Source organism: Amphiprion ocellaris, chromosome 19 (assembly GCF_022539595.1).
Source record: "Amphiprion ocellaris isolate individual 3 ecotype Okinawa chromosome 19, ASM2253959v1, whole genome shotgun sequence".
Lineage (NCBI taxonomy): Eukaryota > Metazoa > Chordata > Actinopteri > Pomacentridae > Amphiprion > Amphiprion ocellaris.
Window position 1 is genome coordinate 24,770,922 of NC_072784.1, and position 21,024 is coordinate 24,791,945.

General features: G+C 41.3%; 1 protein-coding gene across 3 annotated transcripts in view; it reads left to right on the top strand.

The window, feature by feature from the left end:
• Positions 1 to 21,024, top strand: part of smg1 (SMG1 nonsense mediated mRNA decay associated PI3K related kinase) — a 166,780-nt gene that overhangs the window by 76,518 nt on the left and 69,238 nt on the right. For all 3 annotated transcript variants that reach the window (XM_023284949.3, XM_023284950.3, XM_035954949.2), the window contains 7 exons: positions 1,324 to 1,635; positions 1,796 to 1,937; positions 9,073 to 9,223; positions 9,564 to 9,684; positions 14,754 to 14,999; positions 16,031 to 16,182; positions 16,454 to 16,589. In XM_023284949.3, coding sequence (XP_023140717.2) covers positions 1,324 to 1,635; positions 1,796 to 1,937; positions 9,073 to 9,223; positions 9,564 to 9,684; positions 14,754 to 14,999; positions 16,031 to 16,182; positions 16,454 to 16,589 — 1,260 coding nt within the window. The remainder of the gene's footprint in view (positions 1 to 1,323; positions 1,636 to 1,795; positions 1,938 to 9,072; positions 9,224 to 9,563; positions 9,685 to 14,753; positions 15,000 to 16,030; positions 16,183 to 16,453; positions 16,590 to 21,024) is intronic.

Below are 21,024 nucleotides of genomic sequence, written 5' to 3' on the forward strand. Positions count from 1 at the left end.
GGAACAAATGCTAGGAAACAAATCTATAGCTTACTTGTGTAGCCCCTGTTCTCAGAGTAGCATGAGTGAGATGTCTCACTAGACAGCCCTTCTTGCTGGGCGAAGTGGGAAAAGATGCTCATTTTGAGTGACGTTGCGTAGTAGCGCAGACTAAAAGGGTAGCTGGCTCCACCTGACACCAGTGTCGCGATCACCACCCAATCAGTATTGACGTAATGAGTTAATGCTTCTGAGGCATACACAGGGGGCGTATCCCATAGTAAGACATTGAAACGAATGCTATTCTGAGAACTGGGTTGCTCAAGTAACATAAAGTTTATATGGCAGCCATTTTACAGCAATTGAGGATATTTTGTGGATAGTTCTTTTTGTATTGTCTCATATTCTTGTGAATTTTGTTTGGTTTGTTTCAAATGTCAAGGTGTCAAGATGTGATATGTGCTGCCACTTCCACTGTTTTGAGGCAGTGCTAGCCTACCATCAGGCAATTGGCTGATATGGGGGTTACATTAGCTATAGCTCACCTTGGTTCTCCAGGCTATAAAAGTTCACGTATTGGTCTTTACATGCCAGCTCACCTGACCCTCACAATTCATTCCACAAATGTTCTTGTAAAACACATGAAGAATTTTATCAAGTTGATGGGATCTTGCAAAATCCTAATGCTCTACTTAAGTTATTTTTTATTTATGATTTTTTAAAGTTTGGCCCTCCGAGCTAAATGTAATCATTTTGGTGATACCTTGAAAGTAAATTTTTGTGGTTCATGGCATTCACACAAAGAAAAAAATTCTGAGTTCTCACAACCTCCAGAAGGTACAGAACTTCATAATTGCAGTGACAAATGAGCCCACATTGAATAAATAGTGTGACACAAGCAGAAAACACTTTAAGTTTATCATTTAAACAACCAAATTATATGCTGACAAGCCAAAACATTATGACCACCCCTGCCTAATTTGCTGTTGGTCCAGCATGCATTGTTGTTAACCTGTTGTTACATAATTTACATCTTTCATTTAATCTGTGAGTGATCGTAGTGTTTTCGGTTATTAATGCACATAACTTTTATTTGATTGGAAGTCAGTTTTAGATGTTTGACCATACAGCTTTAGTCTAATTTAGTCATTGCAACAATGCTTTTCTACTTGCCAGACTTCATGTGAATTTGCTTCTTGAAAGAAATATTGTATCGTGTCATTTGTAGAATTTTCTTTTTTGTCTAGCTTCCACTAAAATCTGCTTTTGTGATGCTCTGAAACATCATAGGAATAATGATTGTGTACTTTTTTGTTGTTTTTTTGTTGGTTTTCCTCTGAAAAGGTGATAGCAGAAAGACTGTGTTGCTGAAGTCCAGTGAGTGCTCTCCTGAGGTGGTCAACTTCCTGGCGAACAAAGCCTGTCAGTGTTATGTGGCACTCTGTGATTGGGCCTCTGTTAAGGAGTGGCAGGCCACCATTAATGTCCTCAAACAGAACTCCAGCAATCCAGTCAGCATCAGCCTGAAGGCAGATTTCAACTACATCCAAGCTTTGAGCTGCTTTGAAGAGGGAGCTCTTGAAGAGTGTGGGGCTCAGCTGGAGTTGCTGCCTGGAGAGGACTATAGCTCTCTTTCCAGCAGCAAGGACAAGCTGGGCAAGTGTTAACAACCATCAAACATAATAAGATGCAAAGACGAGGTTATGCATTCATCATTAGATGATAAATATTAAACTGGTAGAATTTTTTTCTCAAACATTCCCTGTTCATTTTAAAAATATAGATAACATTCTGTTTTTTTAATGCATGTATTCAGATCTAAAGCGGCTTCTGCCTTCCATGAGTCCAGATCCAACTGAGCTGGAGAGAGCCATTGAGGTGCAGCTCCTTCGTAGTGCTGTTAGTGCCATGACAAAAACCAACCTACAGCAAGAGCAGAGACCCACATCTAATCCAGAGTGAGTATAGTTGAGTAATAGTTAAAAAAAATCATGCATCAGGACCCTAAGTGCCATTTATTTAACTTTCAGTAGTAACTGTTTAATGATGTTGTTGTTTTAGTTCATTTCACAGCAACGTCCATGCTATAAATCTCGACTGTCTGAAATGTATTATTAGTATCTTTTAGAGTAACATTTAGTATTAGTCACTGCTTTCAGATATTCAATCTGAAATATGACAATAACTACTGGATTGTATCACATCTCTTTATGTCAGGTAAAGAAAAATGATTTGACTTTGCTTATCTCAGGCCTTTCTATTTCTTTACAAATTTGCTCACCAAATGTATTACATGGAGGAGTGTTGCCAAACACCGTGCAATGAACTTTTCTGCTGTTAGAAGGTACCATGCCAGTGTGGTGTTGGGATTAGCATATTCTGTGTCATGGCTGTGTTTAACATGATGAAAAAAATGTCTGTTTCCCTTCAGTGACAACTTTTTTCTTGCAATATATGTATTTGTTATGTTTACATATGCCAGGAGTTGCCCACTCTACCGCAACAGCTGCTTTTTCTGTCATTTTCACCTGTGTCTACTTCATATTATCTATCTTAATTAAGTTACAACTGTTAAAGCTGGTGGCTGCTAGGTTGCAGGGAACATACAAGTGGCATCTGTGTGGGGTTGATTGGTTGTTTGTAAGGTAGACTTAGATGTGTTGTTTATCTCAGAGGCATGTTAAGGTATCTCCAGCACATTAGGGTAGTCTGCTTGTGTGAAATAATTTATTAGGCATTTCAGCACAGTTAAAATGGGGTTGCTTTAACAGTCATAACTTGAAATATATTGCATTTATTCAGGTTATTTTGTAGCCACGTGAACATCTTGTAGTTGGTTTCATAAAATCAAAAAAATGGTCAGACACAGCCCCCCAGACTAATGTCAGAATGTTGAGAGGGAATCTCCATTTCAGTTGATTCACTCGGTACATTTAGTATGGGATTCTGCAAAAATTGAATGGCCTGACTGAAGGTACCTCTATTTACACTTTGAAGTCAGATGGTCTCTGATGGTGTTTGTAAGATCCTGCCACCACAGTCATTTCTCAGTTCTTACGCTCCTCCCTTCATTAAGAACATCTCATCTGAGACAGGCTACCTAGCTACTGCCAGTCAGCTTTGTTTTCTGTATATTATTGCGGGCTTTACTATCCCTGTTGGTGCTAACCTCCTTTGGTGAGTGTGACTGCCTTTAGAGCACTAGTTTTCAAATTTTTCCTGTATACCATGAGCTTTGTGTCTTGATATGAGCACCAAGCCTAAGGCGGAGCAGAAGTCTTACAACTGACAGGAGTTAGCAAGAGAGATCATATTTTTCCTATACTGGTTTCTCTTCACTGGCTTCCTGTTAAATCTAGAATAGAATTCAAAATCCTTCTTCTGACATATAAAGCTCTTAACACCCAATCTCCATTATATCTTAAAGACCTGATCGTACCATATTATCCTAGCAGAACTCTTCGCTCTCAGACTGCAGGCTTACTTGTTCCTAGAATCTGTAAAAGTAGAATGGGAGGCAGAGCCTTCAGTTATCAGCTCCTCTCCTGTGGGACCAGCTCCCAGTTTGGGTTCAAGAGGCGGACACCCTCTCTATTTTTAAGACCAGGCTTAAAACCTTCCTTTTTGACAAAGCTTATAGTTAGGGCTGACTGGGGGACCCTGACGGGGTGAGCTGGTGTTTTCATTTGCACAGCTGACTTCCCCTCTTGACGTCCTTTAGTTTGCCCCTAGTTATGCTGCTATAGGCCTAGGCTGCTGGGGGACCTCTCTTGATGCACTGAGCCCTTCTCTAATTACCTATGTATTTACTATATATACCATTATTGCATTACACTCACTCTGTTTCCCCCTGTGTCCCTGGTCCCAGAGCTGGATGCTTCAGATGTGTGGTTGTTCTCCCACCAACTGTATCCCTCTACCCCTCTTCCTCTTCCCCTCTACCTCTATCCCTCTATCTCTACCTCTACCCCTCTATCTCTACCTCTCTACCTCTTCTGTCCCTCTCAACCCACCTGGCCAGCAGGCAGATGGGTCCCCCCACATTAGAGCCGGGTTCTGCTCGAGGTTTTTTTCCCTGTTAAAAGGGTGTTTTCCTTGCCACTGTCGCCTTTTGGCTTGCTCTGGGGGTCAGGCATATGGGTTCTGTAAAGCGACTCGAGACAATTTGACTGTAATTGGCGCTATATACATAGAATTGAATAAGTCTTCTGTTCACCCCTGTCCTCAATAGTGCAGGTTCTCTTTGCATGACAAAGACGAGCACAAAGCATCTGGGAATGGTTTATGCCACGTAGACAGAGCCCAAGGCATTCCAGTTCTGTTGCCAGTGTCTGTGTTCAACCCTAAGAAACAGACCAAAGCGCAGATTTCCACTGGTCTAATGTCCATTCCTTGTTTTTCTTGGCCCAAATAAATGTCTTCTGCTTGTTTCTTTTCCTTAGTAGTGGTTTCTTGGCAGCTGTTTGACCATAAAGGCCTGATTGGCGCAGTTTCCTCTGAACAGTTGATGTAGAGATGTGTCTGCTACTAGAACTCTGTGTGGCATTTATCTGGGCTCTAATCTGATGTGCTGTTAACTTGCCAATTCTGAGGCTGGTGATTTGGATGAACTTATCCTCAGCAGAATAGGTGACTCTTGGTCTTCCTTTCCTGGGGCAGTAGTCATGTGAGTCAGTTTTGTCGTAGAGCTTGATGGTTTTTGCGACTGCACTTGGGGATGCATTCAGAGTTTTTGCAATTTTCCCGACTGACTGACCTCAGTTCTAAAATTAACGATGGACTGTCATTTCTCTTTACTTAGCTGATTGGTTCTTGCCATAATATGGATTCTAATAGTTGTCAAATAGGGCTGTCAAGTGTGTACCAACCTGACTTCTGCACAACACAGCTGATGGTCCCAGCCCCATTAAGAAGGCAAGAAATTCCACAAATTAACATTGACAAGGCACACCTGTGAAGTGAAAACTATTTCAGATGACTACTTCATGAAGCTCATTGAGAGAATGCCAAGAGTGTGCAAAGCAGTAATCAAAGCAAAAGGTGGCTATTTTGAAGAATCTAAAATATAAAACGTGTTTTTTGATTTATTTCACTCTTTTTTGTTTACTACATAATTCCATATGTATGAAGGTATGTCCAAACTTTTGACTGGTAATGTACTCAAATGTGTTTGTTGACAGTGACATCATCAATACAGTTCAGTATGTAGTCGAGTACAGTTGATGTACACTGATGTGCAAGTACCGATTCTGAAAGACATCCCAGTTAGTCCTCTGCAAGTAATCCTGCAGCTGTGAGGAATCCCCTTAGGGCCATGTTTTTACAGTTATTATGGTCAATTGAGCTTTTCTTCTGAAGGCAGTGGAGCTGGGATTAAGAGTGGACAAGTGATATGACTGGCATATGTGTGGAAATGGTATTGATTTAAAGCCTTTCTTGATGTTAGAATAAGAGTTATCCAGTGTGTTTTCCCACTAGTGGAACAACTGACATGTTGCTTAAATTTGGGGAGAACCGTCTTTAAGTCTGCATAGATAAAATCCCCAGCTATAATATGAGCTGCCTCTGGATATGTGCTCTGTTGTAAGGTTATGGCACTATGCAAGTAACCTAGGGCTGTGCTCACATAAGCATCTGATGGAGTATACACAGTTGTGACTATAACAACAGTAAACTCATGTGAAAGGTACATGGGCAAGAACATCAGATGTTGTGCACATAAATGCATAAGCCCCTCCTTTGCTCTTGCCAGAGTTTTTGTTTTTGCCCCTGCAAAATACTGGACACCTTGCTAGCTCCATGACATCAGGGATGAGTGGATGAAACCAATTTTCAGTCATAAGCAGAATGCAACAGTCCTGTGTTGGTTTGTTCACAGAGATTTGTAGTTTTAGTTCGTCCATTTTGTTGGTTATGGATATGACGTTTGTAAGAAAGATCATCAGTGGAGGTTTGTGTCTATTCCTTAGTCCCGCAAGTAGACCAGACCAGCGTCCTCCCTCATCTGCTTCCTGTGCTGCATCTGTCTCTAGTGCTTGCCAAGGTAGATAACAATCCATGAAGAGACTGGTGGCATGGCTATGTCCTCAGCTATATTGTCCGGGTGCAGAAATGAAGTTCTAACAGCCTGATTACACTGTATATAACATTTGACAGATTGCTCGTGTTTCTGCCCTTGCATGTTTTCAACTTGTTACACTTATGGCATTGAACATTGTCTGCATCAACTCTAGCGTGTATTTGTACTTTTGAATGTTTACTTATTCCCGCCATCATCACTGAGAGCTAAGTCTGGATGTGCTGTATAGAGCTGCAGGTGTGTGCCAGAGCTGCTTCGCCTTACGTACAGCCTCTGACAGAGAACTCGCTTCTAAATTTAGACAGTGAAAATCAATCATAGATGAATGTCTTACGGTGGTGATATGCGTCACATAATGTTCTTAATTTCCCAAGTACTGAAAGCAGTACTGTTAATGTCAGAGCTTATTGATTATCCTCTAAATCTGCTTGTTTGATACAATCCCACCCCTGGTCAGAACAGTTTTCATACATAATTTGCACACAACGGGGTTCTGGTCTCCCTCTCACATTAAAACCAATAAAACTGCTATTGCCACTTGTGTAACTTGCCACTTGCATTTGAAATTGCATCGAAATGAAACTAGCAAACATTCTACAAAGATTTTCTTATATTTGTTGTGGAAATGTCTAGCGATCAATACATCCTGTTATTGTTTTATCACCCGGAAGTAGTTGTTACTGCTATTATTTTGTTAGCCCAAAGAGAGAGGGGTGCTGTTTTAGACTTGAGTGTGTTAAACAAATATCTACAAACATCTGAAGGATGTTGGTCCATGCCTGGGATTGGTTTACAACTATTAATCTTACTTTCATCTAGTATCTCTGGCAGGTAGTTTCTAACGTTTGCATTCGAAGGAAGGGCTTACAAATACCTAGTACTACCATTTGTTTGTCACTTCCTCCCCACACCAACACCAAATGTGTGGAAATGGCAGTTGCCTTTTAGCTTATTTTGATGTATGGGCTCTGATAGTCAGCTCCAGATTGAAGGCAGCAGCACATCTCTTTAAGTCAACTGTTCAAGCACTGGGTTTGTCTGTGAATTTTCAGAAAAGCTTGATAACTCCGAGTCAGCAGTTTGTATTCTCGGACTGGAAACATGCTTTGTTTTCAGCTGACCACCTCTCAGACCACAGAGTGGCTGTTTCACCGCAGCCCTGCTCAATTTCATTTACTCACTCAGCTCACTGTTTGTGTGGTGCAGTGTTGACTTCCTGTCCATTAGAATCACATCTCAGATCTTTTTCCTGAAGAGGACCTCTGGTGAGAGAATGGAGGTTGCGCTCGGTGATGCTCAGATCAGTGTTAGTTCGGCAGGGCAGAAGTCCTCCAGAGCAAACACACACTGTCTTCAATTCTTTTCCATAACAGACTACAAAGCACTCCTATGCATGGATGCGCTAGCTCACCTATGGCCCACCACACTCTGTATGCATTTTATTGAATGAAAATAAACCTCCTGGTTCTGGAGAGGGTGATTCTGGTGGTTCCCTCGGTAGCCAGTAAAGTCATGCTATACTAAATAATCAGTCTGCTGGCAGCAAGGCCCTGGCAGCTCCCTGTCTGCAGGGATCTCCTTTCTCAAGCGGCTGGAGAGGTTATTCCTCTGTGGCCTGAAATGTTACGGCTACAGGCCTACCTGATGAAAGTCCCAATTTATTAGCTAAGCGCTCATCCCAGAGTGTGGTGGCAACAAATCAGAGTGTACAGTCATCATCTGCTGGAGCCCTTTATGATTGGTGTTTGAACAGTAGTGTTAGAACTGAAATGTTCTGCCATTTCAGTGTTTTATTGGGATCAGGGCTTAAGACTTTGCAACTTTTTTTCACTAGTGTCCAAAACATTCGACCTGGTCACAGGCGTAACACTTCACTAGCTTAACATTTGCTAATTTGCCGATGCTCCCTAAACGCCTCATAGTGTAGACTATGGTAAATGCTGATCAGGTGGCTGTGGTGTGCTCTGATAGTTGTGTGAGGACAAATTAGTTTGAAAACAGTGAGATGAAGTGTTCTAAACTCAGATTTGTTCTAGATTAAACAGAGTGATTTCATCCGCATGCACTGTTTTCTATGAGTGGAGAAAACACTGCATCTCAATTACTTTTATGAGCAAAGCGCATTTTTAATTGTAAAGGCCACAGTCAGTCATTTTTATGTAGTGGTTAGAAGCTTAAATCGTGATTGTGATTAAGGATTATTTCATTTGAAGTCCGACTGCTGAGCTAGCCATTGTAATTGGCTAGCTGACTGATTAAGTATCGTCCTACCTGAACTCTGATCATCAGGTGTGTCTCAGTTAGACCTCTCCCTCTCTGCCTCTTCTTTCCTCAATTTTGGTTGAGGAACGCACAGCAGCTAAATACCTCATCGGGCAGGAAAAGACTGACAGAACCATGGAAAAAATAAAAGTTATGCTCTCTATCACTATGGCTAACGCAGTAGCTACCTGTATTGGATAAAGCGACAACAACACAGGTTAATGATCATCATTCACTCGCACGTGTGTGACCACTTGACACTCTCTTAAAAAATGGTCGCACATGCAACCATTTTGGTCGCAGTCTGGAGCCCTGAAGGGGCATGAATATATTTTTCACATGATATATGTGTTGAACTGAATGAATCGACTAAAGATACAGCAGCTGATTGACCCACTGCCCAGCTGGGCTCGTTAAAGAGTATACATCAAGCTAACAAATGACTGTAATGACAGGTGCTTTTATGTGCAGGCAGTTCCTCGTATGTCATCACAGTTCATCAACCTTAAAGGCGTGAATAAAGACATGTCTTCAGTCAGGCCACACAAAGTCATGCATCAGTTTGGGCAGCCAGTGTTTACTATAAACATTTTTCACTGTTTCAGCTAACTTGTTCAAGATGTTTTTTTCTTTTGTCAAGGTACAGAAGCTTTCCTTTGTAAAGACTGATGTGAGCTTACTGTCTTTCCTTTTAGTGTAGTAACATGTATGTTAAGAGCAGTTTTTAATAAGCATGTGATATGATGTTGCAGTATACTGGTGCGATGCTTGAAACCTACTGGACGAATCTGCTTGGGTCCGCTTCGCCTGTCAACCCTCACTCTTTCTGATGCCCTGCCCACTCTACCAACGCTGCAGCTCCACTGCACTGCCATCCTGGAAAACACTATCGCTGGCCAAGAAGTATATACACACATACTTTTCATTTAACTGTATATAATATAAATTAAATTCATTGACACTAAGACTTACTGTACAGCTACATTTATTGAGTCCATTCAGTTTGGTTTGGATACCAGAAAATGTAAATGTAAATTATCATAAGGAGCTCCACCATATTCTTTTTACTCTTTGCTAAACACCCTGATACTAATTTACAAGTCATATACTGTGCTGCTTACAAAGGTCTGGTTGTCTTTTACAAAGGCAATGTTACCTGAAGTAAATGAATTCAAAAAGAGCACCAAATGAAACTTATATTGTTCGAAATCATGGACAAGCTGTTTGCTTGAATTTTTTGCAGGACTGTGTGATTCCTCTGTACAGTGAGGCTCTGAGCTCTTGCAAGCAACAGGATGTCCAGCTTTTCCTTCAAGCCTTGAGATACACCATGTTCCAAAGGCAACTCCTCCATAAACTTAAAGGTAAATACAGCTGAAAGCATCAGTTTGCCGTTTTAGACTTTACTACCCTCAACATAAGGAACCAACACTGTTTGCCAAAACTAAAGCTCTATCAAGCAGTGAGCAGGTTTCAAGCTAGAAAAATGTTACTATGTATGTACAGGACATAGCACAGGATGTCTCAAATATGCTTTATTGTAAAGACAGTGAGTTATGGACAATGTCCTACTAAGCTTCCGAAAAGTGTTTGATTGATTACAGCCATCTTTTTGAACTAATCTTTCCTATTTGTAGTAAAATTGTGTAGCACAGTCCTGACGTCTGTTTGCCAGACCTGGTAAGGATACAGTTAAAATTTACATGTCATGCTTGTCACTTTATAGTGAAAAATGCTTCAGCCTATTTCTACAAATGCCCTGATGATATCTATTAATGTTTATGACGAATGGATGTAGTCAGTAAGTTGTGATCAAAATTTTTTTTTTGATTGATATGTCCCATTTTTAGTAGAACTGCGTTGCTCATTGCTGCAATACTGTATACCAAATTTGGTGATATTGTTTTTCACACTGTGCAAATAAGTAGATTTGGTAGACTTGTGGTGTGACGGATGTGACCTTTTTTTTTAAAAAAAGTGTTTTGGTGCTTCAGTGGCATCAATGGCGCTGGTACACACATGGCCCAGCATAGAGCTTGATACATTTCTCCTACAGGAAAAGATATACCCTGTTCTGGAGAAGTTGCATTGGCAGTGCCTAATCCTAATGACCTCCTGAAGGCCACTGAGACAGTCAGTATCCTGGCAACAAGGCCATGGCAGCATCTGGTCTGCAGGCGTCACCTCTCTCCAGTCGGAGGGGAGGAATTTTATTCATGCATGGAACTGCGGTGGTTGCTTGCCTACCTCTTAACTTGTTTTATGTTTGCCGCATCCGCGAGGTCCGTGCGGAAAAATTACGTCATTTTCACACCCACGCCCCCTCGAGCGGCCTTTCCGTGCGGAAAATTTCCACGCTGTACACCTCCAAATTTTTCTAATTACGCGGACGGAGCCGCGCGGAAAAACATGGCGGAGGACCAGGACCTACTCGTAGCTGAAGTCTAGAAATACGGGAACTTATACGATTCATCACACAGAGATCACCATGACCACCGGGTTATGAGCAATTCATGGTGTGAAATAGTGCTGGGCGATATGGAAAAAATCATATATCACGATATGGATTATTTTGTATCACGATAACGATATATATCATGATGTTCTACAATAAAGTATGTTTTCAGTTATTCTCTGAAAAGTTTGACAAAAATTTCATTGCTTACTTTTCTCCATGAAACTTCAACCTGTTGCTAGGGCTGGAGTCGAATATCCGAATATTCGGTCCAATGATGGTATGTGGATATTAATTCTGAGATCCGAATACACCCCCCCCAACCCCCCTGAACGTTACGGAGCGGACCGACTATTCGTCATTAATAGGGACCGAATATCCGGAGCCCAGAAACTGCTATTCAGGCCAGCCCTACCTGTTGCACGTCCATCGTTCAGCACTCATGAGTTAAGTAACATAAAGCATGTCGCAAACCCGCGTGAGAATCAAAGAACGTAAAGCAGCGTCATGTTGCAAAAACCACAAGACGGAGTTTCTTTGCGAAAAATCTCTTTTTTATTCTTTATTTTCACTTACATAAACTTACAGTATGCATAGTGATAAGAAAGCACTAATACAATCGTCGCAGGCTTTTTAATGATATATTTGCTGTAATAATTGATAAAATCTGGTTAGAAATGATAGAAACGATAGAAGAGAAATGGCACCATAGACACTTTTCTGTTGTTCTCAAGATATGTATCGTCATATCGCCCAGCACTAGTGTGAAATTAAAACTAACTTATGAAATGCTTTTATTCGGTAAAATGCCGTGTTGTACGTGGTGTAAACAATGGCAAACTTCTTCCTCTCTATTTTAGTACCAGAGTAGACCAGGTAGACGTATGTTTGCAGTTTGGGAGCAGATGCCGCAGGGAGTATAAATGCACACACGTTCTCTCGCGCGGATTTCCGTGCGGCTCGTTTGTGCGGAAAGTATAACCCAGCCTTTAAGAAGCCCAACAGAGCTCCAGACTAACTTTTTTTCATAGGAGCACAGTGGCCCCTAACTTAAAATTTTAGGAGCGCAAGCAGAAAATTTAGGGGTGCACACCAAAATCAACTTGCAAAGTAAATATTCACATTTCCTCTTATTTTCACGGTATTACTGATAAATACTTGAACAAGAAATGCAGAAACTATAATGTTTTCAATTCAGATTTTATTGTGCAGCAGTTGACACATGTCAAGCCGCATGTCCACTAGATGCGATTTTCCCGCATGAAAACGCACCACACCTGAAAATCCCACGGATGGCGGTGGGTCACTAGCGGACCACAACATGGTCACATGACAGCGTTCGAGCAACAGCGGGCCACTACGTGGCAGCTGGAAACGCATGCTGGTCCGGTTGCGGTGCATTTCCAGCTGCGATCCGGTGTGTTTACCTGGAGCTCATTTGCATAAAGTAGACTTGACTTGTACTTTATGCAAATTAGATGCGGCAACGGAGATCCCACGCATCGTGAAACTTTCCTGAAACATCTAAACTAGCCGTCGGTGAACTAAAACAAGGACAGATTCAGCTACTGCACAGATTATTTCTCGCCTCAAATGCTTTCAGAAATTCTTTTCTCTGAAGCGTTTGCAGAAGTTTGCAGCTGGGCCGCTGTGTTTATCCGACTCATCTGCTGGACTGTCAAGCTGAAAGCTCGGTCACGTGACCACGTAGTGGCCTGCTGTTGCTCGAGCACTGTCATGTGACATTGTTGTGGTCCGCTAGTGGCCGCCCATCATCCGTGCGATTTTCAGATGCGGTGCGTTGCCATGCGGGAAAATCGCATCTAGTGGACACGCAGCTATAGCCATTGTTCATTGTTTACAAGAGTTATGTAAAACTTGTGGATTTGCACAATAACTCCAAGACCCGCTTCTTTTCACATATAAGCCAGTCACAGTGGTCATTCGCCCCCCCCCCCCACACACACACACACACACACACACACACACACATTGGCCCGCCTTCTTCTTCTTTCGTGTTCATCGCCTTTCTTCTTCTTTTGGAATTGATGTCAGTTGGCAAACCAGCTCATTTGCGCATTACTGTCAACTACTGGGCTGAAGTGTAGCAGAAGTTTGTAAGCAACAAAAAATATTCAATAATAATATTTTAAAAAAAATCGGCAAATTTTCTGGTCGCACATGCGCGAGTAGATGAAAAATTTATTCGCACTGTCTCAACTTTTAGTCGCAAAATGCGAGCATTTAGTCGCAGTCTGGAGCCCTGCCCAACTTAATAGCTAAAGGGGTGCCCCCAGGTGTAGGGGCAACAACTCAGAGTGCACAGGCACAATCCACTTGAAGTCTGTATGCCTGTATATAGTGGGCAATTGAGCAGGGGTGCCAGAACTGGAATTCTATTTCTGTATTGTAATGATCTCAGGAAATAGTCTAAGATGATAAATTTCTGGTTTTCATGACCTATAGTCCATAGTCATACAATGTTCTCATTTTAAGCCATTTTCAGTCCTGGAACGTTGCTGGATTATTTAATCCATTCAAAGTGATGCCATTCTGTTATTGAAGCCCTTTTCACACATGGGTCACTTATCCGTTAATGTTCCTCAGTGCTGCATTTACACATAACCCCCCACATTGCCGGAAAACGCCAGTATACATGCACGATATTTGCATGCAATAAGAGATTAAAACAAAACTACCAACAGCTGATCTGAGTGTCCTAATAATCAACCCAATTTCTTTCTGATTTCATAAACAATGATACTGAAAGTTTAGGACTTAACGTGAGGATGACTGTGATGTGATACTGCAGATGATAAACTGTGACTCTGTGGGACAGCTTACCTGAAATGAAGAAATGTTCACAGCTGCTGTTTGACCCTGATAGGCCCGTTCTCCGTGTTGGTGATATTTTGTAGTTAAACCTAATCAGCGAAGTTACTGTCGTTGGTGATATTTTGTAGTTAAACCTAATCAGCGAAGTTACTGTCGTTTCCCTGTAAGGAAATCCATAGAGCTCTCTCTTTTTGGAGAGACTTGTGGATCCTGCCGCTATCTGATGCTGCAGGCATGTAACAAAACAACAAAGAAATAGTCCTAAACAGCTGGGAACTAAACTACTATTCTGTGTGTGACAGTTCACCGTTTAGGTCTATAGACCTAAAAGGTGTGATTCGCCAGTGGATCCTGGTCCGGACTGATCTGCTCTCTGTGATAATTTCTAAGAATGTAATTAATTACCAGGGCTGTTGTTCAGTATGCAAATGTGATCAGCTCTGTCTTTTTGGAGATGTACATATGGATCCTGCTGCTGTCTGATTTTGCAGATATTGACCAAACTCAGAGCCAATATTTCCAAACACACTTCAGCGCCTCTGAACATCTTGTGGAGAAAAAAACACTCATATTACTGATATCCCACACTGTATTCCTCAAATTCAGGAAAACAAAGTCATAAACATAATTTTCAGTTCAAAACTCATCGTGATTTGCAGAAATTGTTGAATTTTAAGGCTGTACAATAGATATCTTTAAATGGTTTATACAGGTTTCAACTGTAGTACTAAACAGATGTGAGTAAATGAACCATATTGGCATGATGTGTTTTGCCACTGTACAGCATGGCAAAGTTAAATTAATGTACCACAATACTATGCCGAAGATGTACTTAATGGTATGTACCAGTGAGCCTAAACACCGTGACCACTTAAAGATGAAGTATATAGCACTCATTATCTCATCAGAACATATCTCAAAATATTTCAAAGTTTTTGCAGCATGGGTTGAACAGCATATTAGGCAGATTAAACATAATGATTTGCCTTATCAGTGTATGTGTATATTTTGCTGTCTACACCTGAATGGTACTACAAAGAAAACAATGCTGACTCGATGACAAAAATATGGGAGTCAAACCTCTGTGCCATTTTCACAATATAATTAAAATTATATAATTTTATCATTGTCTTTCTTGCCTAGGTTACTCTTCCTCCATAGACAGCCATTTAATGGAGCTCTGTCTGACTGCTGTCAAATTTGCCCGGAAAAAAGGCAATATTGCCCTGGCATCCCGCCTGCTTAGCCATTGCAGTGATGGGACACAAGAAGAGAAGCCGCAAGATGAGCTGAGCCAAGCCTTCAGGCGTCTTACTCTGGAGGGGACTCTGGGGGAGAAATGGGGACCAGAAGTCCAGATCGAAAAGGCCAAAGTCCTAAGAACTGCAGGTGAGAAATAGCATACATTCAAAAGCTGTGCTCAGTTGTTTTCTGCTTTTGTCTCCATGTGTGTGTTCTCTTTCCTGTATGTCGTAAAAAGATGTGTAGGAGTTTTGCTGCTTGTATGTGATGAGAAGCTTTTACAGCTCAAACTGTATATTTTAGGTGAGACCTGGAAGTTGCTTGATGTTCTCCTGGATTGTAGTCTTCATATGTTTGTATTCTATAACCTTGTCATCTTGATTGTCTAGATTGCAATTCTGTTGTGTTTCTTTTCTGTACATACATTGTCCTGGAAGAGGGATCCATCCCCACTGCTCTGTCTTTTTTCAGTGTCAATGGGCAAAAATTCCAAATACCTTTCAGAATATTGTAATTGAAGTGATCTAAATGGAAAACAAGGCTTCTGCATCTTCTCCTGGCTCCGTTTTCTGCCTTTAGAAAACTTAGCCTGTGACTAGAGTATAAAAAAACTTTAAAGTCCATGGTAATTATAGGACATGGTGCCACTTTTGGGATGAGATAAACAGAGGACTTTTATTTGGGGTTTGAATCCCATTTAAAGCCGTAAGTGAATTTTGACTTTTAGCTTGACTATTTTGAACATTTGAAGTGTCTGAGAGGGATAATGTGTAGTGGAACTGTCTTTGTTTTGTTTGTCTTTTTGTATGTATGTAATTATTTAGCCTTTTCCGCATATTTGGCCAATTACAACTTTAAAGAGTTTTCTGAGTCAAAACTATAGATGGAAAAGGATAGATGGTGCCCTATGTACACTGTGCTTTATTGTAATCCTATTTAAGGCAACTTGTGATATTGGGTTATATAAAAGAAATTGACCAGACAAAGTGGAATGGTACATAAGTGTTAAAACACATTTTTGAACCTTTAAAGAGGCACATGGGTCAGAAAACACCACCTGCCAAGGACCTGACCCCAGTTATGCAGGTATCAGAAACTACTGTATTCTACAGTGCATTAATGATGATGCTCAGGAGACGGTCTTCAATTCCCTCTAAACAGTATCCTTTTTTTTGCAGGCCAGTCCTTGTCTGCTATGGAGATGCTGAGCAGCGCTGCTCTGTCCTACTGCCGTGTGGGGAAGAATGAAAGTGCTGCCTGCCGCTCTTTGCTAACTCTCTGCAAATGGCTTTTGGTTGACTGGAAGGACATGACACCTCAACTTAAACAGGTACGTAGTTTCTTAAAATATTTGCCACATATATACCAGACATAAATTATTTGTTGGTGCTTAGTACCATTTTTAACTTATTTTGTAAAAAGAAACAAATTCTCTGTGGTTGAGGTATTTCGGTTATTGGCTATTTTCTTGTCATAGTGCTGTTTTGCCATTAAACATTAGAATAAGTTAGTCATTGTTCTTACCCTTCACGCCAACTATACACTGGGTGTTGTTATTAGTAAGGGAAAAAGAACAAAATGATGGTAATGGTTTGTCCTAGGTGATAAAGAAGTCGGGAACAGTAAACTCATCCAGTACTTTGGGTAGTATGACACCTTTAAGCCAGAATATCGCTTCTCTGCTGGACCTTCCCCTTGAGGATCAGGGCATTCCCCACATCACTGCTGAGACTTCAGGTAACATAAGTACTGTAGTAGTAATCGACATCACTGCATTAATAAAACACATTAACGGAAAAGTATCCACACTAAACACTCATGAAAGCCTTGGTACTTGTAGACATACAGTCATGGAAAAATTATGAGACCACCCTTGTTTTCTTCAATTTCTTGTTCATTTTAATGCGGGACTCTGATCATACATGTAAAGTTTGAGGCAGATTGGAGCATGTTTAGGGCAGTTACACAGCAGTTGATGTTTCATGGCGAAGCATCAAAATTCACGAGGCCGCCATGGCCACGCCCTCAGACTTAAGGTGAGCATTTTGATAACTTTTGATCACCCATGCCTGGAGTACATGCTGGCCAAATTTCAGCTCACTCGGTGTTACCCTGTTTGAATTTATAGCTTTTGAAAATGTACAAAAATGACCCAAAATCGTCAAAACATATGACATATAATTCAAAATGGCCAACTTCCTGTTGGGTTTTGGGCATGGATGTCAATTACATTTTTGTGCGTCTTGACGAGTTACATATGCCTACCAAGTTTCATAATTCTAGGTAACACCTACTGGCCGTAGTAACTGTTTGAAATTTTCCAGGTGGCGCTATGGAGCCATTTTGCCATACACATGTGCAGTTTCCCTAAAATATGAAATGGGTTGCCGGTCCAGATATGTGTGGTAATTTTGGCGAGCAATTGAGCATTTTTAACCTGTCAAAAAGTACTTTGTTTATTATGGCAACAATGTGTTGCCACGGCAACAGCGTTTTATGAATTGTCAAAATCTTCACACTGTGGCATCGACTCGGCATGACCAATGAGCTGACCAATTTTCAAGATGATATGACAAAGTTTCCGGCAATGGTAGGTGCAAATGTAATGACAATTCCTTCCTGTTGCCAATAGGTGGCGCTATGAGTATTTCTAAATTTATGAGTGTGGATGTGTTGAGATCCGGACTGGTGTCCATCATATCAAGTTTGGTCCAGATTGGACGATTTCCAGCTGAGATATAAATAATTCAATTTTCATGGCGAGAAATCGAAATTCACTGCGCCGCCACGGACACGCCCTTTGATGACAAGTCACCATTTTCTCTGTGAGTCATCACCAACATGTTCAGGCTTATGTCACCAAATTTGAAGTGAATCTGATCAACCTGCTAAGAATAGTACATCAAAGTGTAAAAAAATGTCTATTTCCTGCTACCACAAGGTGGCGCTATGACTGTAAATGTATATAACCACATGGACGTCGTCAGGGCTGGACACTGATCCTGTTTCATGGCGAAGGATCCATTTTTTTGGGAGTCGCCATGGCCACGCCCTTCGAAATGAGATGAACATTTTGATAACTTTTCATCAGGTCGCATGTTTGCATGTATTGGCCAAATTTGAGGTCTCTCGGACTTATCCCCGATGAGTTATTAATTTTAAAAAATTTACAGCTAATTCAAGATGGCCGACTTCCTGTTGGGTTTAGGGCGTGGCCATGATTGACTTTTTTGGGTTTCCTGATGTGCTGAATATGCATACAAAACTTTGTAGCTGTAGATGAAACGTCGTGCAAGTTGGCCTAATGACCAAATTTTCAATTTTCCAGGGGGTGCTATGGAGCCATTTTGCTATAGACATGCGCATCTCCCCTAAAATATCAAATTTTTCGCCAGTCCTGATGAGCATGCCAAGTTTGACGCGTTTTGGGGCATGATAAGGCCGCCAAAAAGGCAATTCAAAAGACGGTAAAAGAAAGAATAATAATAATAAATAATTCCTTGCATTCCAATAGGGTCTTCGCACCGTTCGGTGCTCGGACCCTAATAATTAAAGCTGCAAGCAGCGTTGGACGGGTCCTCGCATCCTTGCTGGTCGGCAAATCCACGCACGTCCACCAGGTGGCGCTGCGACCGAGAGTTTATGTCGGCCTATGGATGTGATCAGGACTGGACTCTGATCACACATGTAAAGTTTGAGGCAGATTGGAGCATGTTTAGGGCAGTTACACAGCAGTTGATGTTTCATGGCGAAGCATCAAAATTCACAAGGCCGCCATGGCCACGCCCTCAGACTTAAGGTGAGCATTTTGATAACTTTTGATCACCCATGCTTGGAGTACATCCTGGCCAAATTTCAGCTCTCTCGGTGTTACCCTGTTGGAGTTTATAGCTTTTCAAAATGTCTAAAAATGACCCAAAATTGTCAAAACATATGACATATAATTCAAAATGGCCGACTTCCTGTTGGGTTTTGGGCATGGGTGTCAATTACATTTTTGTGTGTCTTGACGAGTTACATAAGCCTACCAAGTTTCATAATTCTAGGTCATACGTAGTGGCCATAGTAACTGTTTGAAATTTTCCAGGTGGCGCTATGGAGCCATTTTGCCACACACATGTGCAGTTTCCCTAAAATATCAAATGGGTTGCCGGTCCAGATATGTGTGGTAATTTTGGCGAGCATTTGAGCATTTTTAACCTGTCAAAAAGTACTTTGTTTATTACGGCAACGATGCGTTGCCACGGCAACAGTGTTTTATGAATCATCAAAATCTTCACACTGTGGCATCGTCTAGGCGTAACCACTCAGCTGACCAATTTTCAAGATGATATGACAAAGTTTCCGGCAATGCTAGGTGCAAATGTAATGACAATTAATTCCTATTGCCAATAGGCGGCGCTATGAGTATTTCTAAATGTATAAGTGTGCATGTGTTCAGACCCGGACTGGTGTCCACCATATCAAGTTTGGTCCAGATTGGACCCTGTCCAGCTGAGATATAAATAATTCAATTTTCATGGCGAGAAATCGAAATTCGCCACGCTGCCACAGACACGCCCCTTGACGACGAGTCACCATTTTCTCTGGGGATCATCATCAATGTGTTCTGGCTTATGTCACCAAATTTGAGGTGAATCTGATCAACGTGCTAAGAATAGTACATCAAATTGTGAAAAATGTCAATTTCCTGCTACCACAATGTGGCGCTATGACTGTGAATGTATATAACCGCATGGATGTTGTCACGGCTGGACATTAATCACACATGTAAAATTTCAGACAGATTGGAGCATGTACAGCTGAGTTAGACACCACTTCCTGTTTCATGGCGAAGGATCCATTTTTTGGGGAGTCGCCATGGCCACGCCCTTTGAAATGAGATGAACATTTTGATAACTTTGCATCAGGTCGCGTGTTTGCATATATTGGCCAAAATTGACGTCTCTCGGACTTATCCCCGATGAGTTATTCATTTTAAAAAATTTACAGCTAATTCAAGATGGCCGACTTCCTGTTGGTGTTAGGGCGTGGCCATGATTGACTTGTTTGGGTTTCCTGATGTGCTGAATATGCATGCAAAATTTTGTAGCTGTAGATGAAAGGTCGTGCAAGTTGGCCTAATGACCAAATTTTCAATTTTCCAGGGGGCGCTATGGAGTCATTTTGCCACACACATGCGCAACGCCCATAAAATATCAAATTTTTCACCAGTCCTGATGAGCATGCCAAGTTTCACACGTTTTGGGGTATGATAAGGCCGCCAAAAAGGCAATTCAAAAGACGGGAGAAAAAATAAAAATAATAATAATAATAATAATAATAATAATAAACCCGACGAATTCCAATAGGGTCTTCGCACCATTCGGTGCTCGGACCCTAACAAAAATAGCTCATAAGAGTTCAATGTAAGAGCTGATACCTAGCCATTTTCCATGGTTTTCTTGATAATAACCAAAATCATTTAGGTTCTTACATCAATAGCCATGGCACTGCACTGCCAAAACAGTGGTTTTAGGCATTCCATGTATTCTTTTCTGTCTGTTTTAATCATATGATACACACAGGAGTTAATACTTGATTGCAAAACCATTGTTTTTGATGACTACAGCAATGCATCGTGGCATGCTCTCCACCAGCTTCTGACATTGTTCTGCTGTCACAGTAGCCCATTCCTGTTGACAAATTCAAACAAATTTGCTTTGTTTTTGGACTTGTGGTTCTCCATTTTACATTTGATGAATTTCCACAGGTTTTCAATTGGATTTAGATCTGGTGATTGAGCAGGGCACGGCTTGGTTCGACTGTTCTGGTTCTCCATCCAGGTACTAACTGACCTTGCCATGTGGCAAGGGGCATTGTCTTGTTGGAAAATCCCGTCATTGAAGGCGGGAAAGAGTTTTCCAGCTGTTGAAAGAAGACTGTTTTCAAGAGTAGCCCTGTACATGACAACCCCAGATCATCATTGATCCACCCCCATGTTTTACTGTAGAGACAAGACAGTCTGGTTTATAGGCTTCTCCAGGCTTCCTCCTAACCATAGGGCCCTATGATTTCCGCGATCACGGAATCGCGGACGGAATCGCGGAATTTGCCATTAAAAACGGAATCTATGTTTAAACGCGGAATATTGCAAAATTTGACATAATTTGATTGCAGTGCTGTTTTCTTG